We start from the raw sequence: 7,947 nt of genomic DNA on the forward strand, positions 1-7,947 counted from the left end.
GTGCTAGGCAGCTCAGAAGTCCAAAGCTCAAGTTTCTACCAGATTCAACCTCAATTGTAGCACTATGCCTGGCTCTATATATCATCGTGAGGTATCTTCTTCCAGTTATGATAGTTATTAAGAATCAATAAACTGAATGTAGACCCAGACCATTGAATCACTATATCATAAAGTGTTAATCAGAAAGATCTTAAAATAATGATGTATATTCAATTTTTCAGTGAGAGCAAAATGTTTTGGTACTGTTAAAGAAATCACACAAAAATTATTTAAAATATTGCTTATTTATTTCTATTCTGTATATATTTAATACCAAAATATTGGAACAGCAGCCAAAGCATGAGATTTATAAATAAATGTACATATATTGTAGATGAGAGTCATAATTTCTTTTATTACCAATGGAGCATACAACCAAAATTTCTGCCATTGTCTTAGAGAGCAAAGACTAAATTATTTTGTCTTTGTCTGCATCATCTAGGATGGTGTCTTGTACATGGTAGGTACTTAATATTTATTGAACTGAAGCAGATGGAGAGAGATAGAGCCACCCACAGAAAAAGAAGTTGGAAGTGTAGGCTTTTTCACCTTTTAAAAGCAGGCATCAGAAGTTGGGGATACCATTCATCCTCCTATCCATTTTTTATTCTCTACTTCTCTTTTTCCATCTTTTAACTGTCCCCTTTTAGCCTCTGCCCATTCATTTTGAATTTCTTCTTCTCCACTTATTTCAAGTCTTCTAGCTTCTATCTTTCTTACACCTGCTTTTGTCCCTCCACCATCATTGTCTATCCACTATGCTTTTGTTATCGATATCCCAATTTCTTTTTGTTTTGGCATAAGATAGGATTAGAGCACTGGAGCCAGGAAAACTCATGTTTCTGAATTCAAATCTAGTCTGACATTTACTAGGTGTGTGACCTTGGGCAAATCACTTAACTGTTTACCTCAGTTTCCTCATCTGCAAAATGAGCAGGAGGACATGGCAAATCATTCCCCATATCTTTGCTAAGAAAACTTCAAATTGAATCAATGGAGAGTCAGACATGACTGAAATGACTGAACAAGGTAGGAAGCATTGAATGTTAGAGCCTTATTTTGTGATCCAAAATACATGAAACTATGAATTCTCAGTCTAATATTAGATACTTTTACATGTAATTAATTCATAATATTAAAACACCAGCTTCTCCTTAGGTCCTCTCCTAACAAAATCCTTCAAGACCCTTCCCCATCTTACTATCCTATTCTGTCAGACCATCCTGACTTATAAAATTGTATTACTTCTATCTTAGTGTGTATCTCCCCAGTTGTCCTATCAAGGCAGAGAGATAGTACATGGATGCTTCCCTCACTCAAGCTGGCCCCACCCACCCACTTTCCTTCTCTATTTACACTTCATCTTTCCCATCCCTTTCTCTCTATCCTGAGGAATCAGTAACTCAACACAAGAACAAGTTCCACAGTTGTCAATTCACTTGTCTCCAGAATAAGATGACCAGAGATGGACTCGGAGCTGATGGTAGGGATTTTCATAGCCTAGAAACCCTATACCCCAAAGATCACACCATTCATCAGATGTGATGAGGTTTCAGAGAAGGACCAAGGGGTTTTGTTCAGCAAACCACCTATCTACCAGCCTAGTGTCAAACATGTGTATATGTGAAGAGCTATAGACCCTATGACATTCCTTCTGCAACCACTTCTTGAGACCAAGGTGACTTTAGGTCATAGGGTTGGCTCTGGGAGCCTGGGCTAGGGGAGATTAGGTTTCATAATAAAAGCCACTAAGTTTGGAAACTTTAGCTCCAGGCTCCAGAGAGAGACCCTTCCTAGGGGCATCCCATTCTCTGCATTGGGGTTAAATTCTAAGGTACTATGTTTCTACTCCTCCACTAGCGGCTAAGCCAGCAAAGCCAAGGCTAGCTGCTTAACTTTCACTGGCCCTGATGCTTGATTTCCCCTGGGTCCCAGGCTGAAGGGGAAGTAGGTGTGTACTAGAGGGAGGGAGGGTTGATATCAGACCTTAGGTGGGAGGAGATTAAAAGAGCTAAATATGTACTCTTTGGCTGGAAGAGAAGAGGGGAGGACAGGGAAAAGGAGAAATAAAAACTCCAGCCATATTTTCAAGGCCTTTCAGGATCTCAGGCCACCCTACCTCTTTTCTGGAATGTTTCACTACTTAGCACCTTGTACTTTCATTCCTGGACAAGTCCATCTCTTCTTTCCTGCAATGTCATGCTTCCCACCCAGAAGTCTTTCTTTGGGCTATTTCCCTTGCTGTAAGAGCCCCAGGAGAAGTAGAACCATTCTCCATGAAGCCGCCTTTCACATTTCAATCCACAGAATCACAGAGTTTCAAAGTCAAAAGGAATCTCAGCATTTTCAGCCACATGGCTGGTAATGGGTGACAATTTAAAGTGCTTCACTGTGTTTATAAAGCATTTTGACATATTGGATCTCCTCCAGGATATCACTGTAGGCCCTAAGTATGGGCAGCTATTTAAGCCAGTTTTACAAATGGGGAAACTAAGGCTCAGAGAAGATTATACATTTACTAATTAGGTAAAGCTCTGAAGCTTGCTAACTGCTCAAAAACACTTTTAGCCAACATCACAGTTTATCATTTACTACCTTGTAGTGTTCCTTAATATTTAAAATAGGCTTTTCTTTTCTCTTCCACAAATTGTATCTTCTTTGACACAAGATGGGTTTTCAAACATATTTTTAAGTTGATCAGTGTAACAGTAGAATCCATACCCCTTCTTCTGAGCCTTCCCCACCATTGAGGCAAGTACATCTTTCTAATTAATGACTGTTTTTTTCCTCTCTCCTGAACACCAAAGTGAGTTTACCACATCACTAATTATTATGCAGGTGCCCCCACAGAGCTCATAGTCTGGCCTCAAGAGGCCCTGACAAATTTCCATAATCAGTAACTGTGGGAGTCTAGTTCCCATAATACCTGGACAATCCATCCTCTTCAATTTTCAGTCCTTCCCCAATGCAACACAATTCCCATGAAATAAAGTAATTTCTCTATTGACTTCCTTTTTTTTTTCCTGACATTTCCCACATGTCCTTCATTAATATATTTTCTTCCTTATCGAACCCCGTTCCCATTTTTTTTCCCCTGCAATCTCTTTCTTCCACATTTTTGCCATTTCTTTCTGCCTTCTTTAATCAGTCATATTTCCTTGCAAAATCAGTTTCTTCCAGAAAAATTTCAGAGCTGAGTTGGTTCCTTCCACCTCCCCTAATTTCTTCTTCTCTATGGCTATGTCCATCTTTGCTCTGTCTTTCCTAGGTTTCCTCCTAACCTTTCTTTCTCCAATTTGTGTATTATTCTTAAGAATTATCAGCCACAATTATGGCTCTCTCTTCTAAATCTCTGACACTATATATTCACTTTATATTTATTATATATTTACATATATTTCAATACTGTCTTGCATTATCTTTTAATTCATATCTATGTTTCACTCAACTAGACTATAAGCTCCTCATGGCTAAGGGTCGCATCTTGGTATCTTCCATAGCACCAGATGCAATACCATGAATTTTGTTGTTGTTCATTTTTTTCAATCATGTCCAATTCTTTGTAAAACCATTTGCGTTTTTCTTGGCAAAGATACTGGATCATTTTCCACTTCTTTCTCCAGCTCATTTGACAGATGAACAACTGAGGCAGGCCGAGGTTAAGTGACTTGCCTAGTCATACAACTAATAGTGCCTGAGGTCAAATTTAAATTCAGCGACAGAAGTATACAACTGATATCCCTCTTTAAATGCGGCAACAATTTGCAACATTATCCTACACTGATGTATTTGAAATACTGGCCTTAATCAGTTTCTCAATCTTCTCCATTTTTTTTTTCTGGGAATGGGGTATCCATAAGAAGTAACAATAGTTTCCATAGTTTGCATAGACATCTGTTTGCATGTTTGTATGTAGGTGTCTAGGCAGTGAGCATGCCCCCACATGAGTAAGTGTAACCTCAGCAGCATGGCTACTTCTACAAAATTCAGAAAGTAGTTGTGTGCCTGTGTATGCATGCCCCTGTACAATCCAAAATGTTCTATAAGAACCTGTATGTGTGCAGGTAAGACAGTGAGAACAGACTGGGAAATAAATACTGATATATACATGATGGTATAGAGGATAGAGGAGAATTGGAGAGCAGTCATGAATGTGCAGGTAAAGAAATAACATACCTATTTTTACAATGTGCTAGGTAATTCACATGTGAACATATGTGCATAATTATAGACATATCTGTTTCTTTTGGCCTCAGTATAACCATCTCTACTTGTGTAAAACAGTGCTTTTAAAACTAGATCTCCAGTTTTAAGATATATCTTTCCACTTTCTGCTATTTCTTCTCCATTCTCCTAGTTCCCTTAGTCTGTGCCCAATCTCTTCCTCCTTGCCCCAAATCTGCTCAAACTCTCTTTTACCTAGCATCTTTTATCTCTTCTTTCTTCTCACCTCATCCCCCTCCCAAGCCTTCTTTCCCTCCAACCCACTGTCATACCTGTGTAGGATGAATGTTGGCCCGGGGGCCTGTATTCCCCTGAGGTCTGTGCTCATGGATTCCGTTCTCAGAGGGCAGGCCATAACTGGTGCAGTGCTCAAATGAGACATACTGGTACTGGGGGGCACTACCCCACCAGCTTGATTCTCCCCCTAGTCTCTGTGACCCAGCACGGTCCATGATCCCAGCCTTGGGCTGGGCCCCGGCCTGACTGGTCCCCTATTCCCCAAGAGTTCCTTGAACCTCACCTCCTACTTGGCCCCAAGGAGTCTAGGGCAACATGCCCACCCTCCTGCTATTTATAGCTACCCCCTGTCACATGACCCCCCACTGCCACATCTGATCTGCTTGGGGTCAAAGCAGGTGTGAGGAGGGGGGAAGGGCCCACAGGGGACTCCCTGAGAAAAGTACCCTTCCTCATCCCACTGCCAAGTGCCTCCTCCAGCTTAACATTAATGAGGACATAGATGTTCCTTCTTTTCAGCTGTCCCAGCCAAACATACCCGTCATAGATCCAGTCTCATCACTAGTCTGCTTCATACCTGAATAGGAATCTTTTATAACGTTCCTGACAAGTGATCATCCAGCTCTACTTCATTGAATGCTTCTAGAAATGAGGCACCACCCACACAGACAGTCCTTTCCATTTGAGAACAGATCTTATTGTTAGAAAGTTTTTCCTTTTTTCAAGCAAAAATCTGTCCCTGATTTGGAGGCCAGAATGAAGTCTTGCTCAGGACTTTTATCTTTCTAATCTATTTCACATCCTTCCTTGGGGGGAGAAGTAGAGGTGGGTGGGAAAGGATGAATGGTCTGAGGCTCAGTGAATGGAGGACATCCAGTCACTTACCTTGGAAAGGAGCTGGTGCTGCTCTGCCATTTCTACTTGCTGCCCCATCCCTAGCCCTCTATCTTTCCCAAGGCTTTTTTCCTTGTGCAACATCTTCCATCTTTCCATCCTTGCCAGTCTATTTGAGCTTCTGTCCCTTTGATCCTCTGTATTTCTACAGTATCCTTATGTTCAGTAAAAGCTGTTGCTACTGATGCCATTCCCTTGTCCCTGCCTTTATCTCTCGAGGTGTGGAGTGCCTGTGGGAAACAGAGGGATAATGACCTTGGACTCTGATCTCTCCCACATCCTAGGCTGATTTATGAATGTCACGTTCTTTATTCTGTGAGCCAGAGAGTGGGAAGGGCTGTGTTCTCAGAAAGCTTGTGGGATGTCTATTAGTTAGAGAAGGAATAGGATATCCTGAGAAATAGGATCAAAATTGGGATATTAGAAATAGAGATGTAGAGCAGAAGGGGCTCTCAATCTGGGGTATGTATTGCCTCACAGGGAATGGAAAGTTATAAAGAGGACAGTTTATGAAAAGTTAATCTTTATTTCTTGTGTGCATGTGCCCTGTAAGATGTAAATTTTAAAGTATTTCTTACTAAGAGATACAGGAAGGTTCACTAAAATCCAAGAGAACAGAGATTGAAAAAGGTTGGGAACCTGTGATCCAGGGTGTGATGTGAGGTCTTTGGGGCTGATGTTTTAGTAAGACATATGTATGTAGACTTTCTCATGAGAGCTTGACAGAAACATAAGAAATAATGCAGAAGCAAATTATGCCATGTGTACCATAGCCTGATATTCCCCCCACCTGAGACATTTTCTCTTATTTCAGTTGTTACTTCTCCCACCAATCCTCATACCCCCGAGCCCTATCCCTCAGTTACAAGTTATAAATGAACAGGTAGCTCAGACCTCAAGATGATAGGAGGGCAAATCATGGACATGGAAAATGATATTCGAAAAGTAATACGGATCTGGGGCTGTTTGTATGGGTTTGTCTCAAGATTCTGGATTGGTATGAAAGAGAAATCCAAAGTCTAGTTTTCAATTTAATGCTAGCCAAGGCTCAGTGAAAATGTACAGGGTTGGGGGAGGGAGGAGAAAGGAATGGGTCAATAAACATGCATCTATTTCCACAAACATACTATAATAACCCCCAAATCTCTCTGTAGAAAGGTATTATGTGAAGAAAGGGGGAGAAGTGGTCAGGAGCATGGTGGTGATTTAAAGAGGGGGTAAGCCATCTTTCAAAGAAGTGTTAAGAAAGAGAAGATTCTCATCCTAGGGATTAATACTGTCTTTGTGTGTGTGTGTGTGTGTGTGTGTGTGTGTGTGTGTGTACATATATGAATACATATATTCTTATACACACTCTTACATTAAATGTTTATGGCCCTTGACAATACAATATTACTTCTGAAAGAGTCTGACAGCTCAAAAACAAGTGCTTATGCTTAGATACTTCTCTACATTTGAGCTAGAATCAACAGATGGGAGGAAGGAGTCAATTATCTGGACAGTTCATCCAGTTGTTAATCCAGCACTGCCTTCTCAAACTGGAGAGTAAGGGCCAGAGGAGAAAACAGTTTCTGGAAAGTGAAGTGAGTGATGAACAAAGAGCTACAAGCTCTATATCAGTTTGGCTAAGATCTGGAAGACAGAATGTTAAGTGAGTTAGGAATTTAAGAATAAGGAGCTTGTACTGCAGGGATGCTTTATAAAGTTGAATTATATATTGGAATTAGGTTATTTCTCATAACCAAAAGAAGTCTAGGGATAGGTATACAATGATAAATGTGAAAAAGAAACCAAGAAATGGACTATATGTGCTTTTATGTTGAAAGCTAGAGGAAAGTCTGAGACTCACAAGAAGGGAGGTATGGGATTTTCTAAGCCAATATCTGGATATTGGGAGAGGGAGGGGATGGTGAAGACAAAAGGAGCTGACCTGGGCACCTGCTCCCCATGGCAAAGGATTTAGGAATACCTTTCTTATCAATGATACCTCTTCATTCTGATATCTTAAGACTGGTTCTGGGGTGAAGGAAGTACTTCCCTCTTTCTCTTGTCAACACACTTTCCTTCTTTACTTTACCCCTACCTCTTCTACTTCTTACTCACTAAGCTCTAAACAAGGGAGTGGGAAGAAGAGGAGAGCCCCCATTATAGGAAGAGAAATAATTGTAGAAGAGATGAAGGTGAAGGTGGTCAAGAGAGTTGTTGTGAAATCCAACCTCTAACACCTTTGAAGAAGTTGGGGAGAAAGGCAAAGAATCCTTAGTTCAGAGACAGAAAGTACTTCATCTCTTGTGTTATACATCACTAAAAAACATCCTCACTCTAAAAATCCCTTTCCCTTTCCCCACTTCAGTCTCATTGGGCAACCTCTTTTCATCTTCGTACTTACTTCCCTCCTGCCTGCTGATACCTCAAACTATCTTGGAGTTTTTTCAACTTCTTCAAGTTCTTAAATCCCCTTTAAGGCATTCTTCTTACTCACAGAACCCCACCCTCACCATGGAAACTCTGTAAAAAAGGAATAGGAAGAGAAATTTCTTTCCATAACATTGC

The 7,947-nt window shown here is 40.6% G+C and overlaps 1 protein-coding gene across 1 annotated transcript in view; it reads right to left on the bottom strand.

Moving 5' to 3' along the window:
- The window catches only part of CLCN1 (chloride voltage-gated channel 1), a 32,421-nt gene extending 27,231 nt beyond the window's left edge, over window positions 1–5,190 (bottom strand). Inside the window, 1 exon segment of the mRNA XM_051962179.1 lies at window positions 4,536–5,190. Within this exon segment, the coding sequence (XP_051818139.1) occupies window positions 4,536–4,715 (180 nt within the window). The 5' untranslated portion in view covers window positions 4,716–5,190.
- Between the last annotated feature and the right edge of the window lie 2,757 nt (window positions 5,191–7,947).

This window comes from Antechinus flavipes, chromosome 5 (assembly GCF_016432865.1).
Source record: "Antechinus flavipes isolate AdamAnt ecotype Samford, QLD, Australia chromosome 5, AdamAnt_v2, whole genome shotgun sequence".
Lineage (NCBI taxonomy): Eukaryota > Metazoa > Chordata > Mammalia > Dasyuromorphia > Dasyuridae > Antechinus > Antechinus flavipes.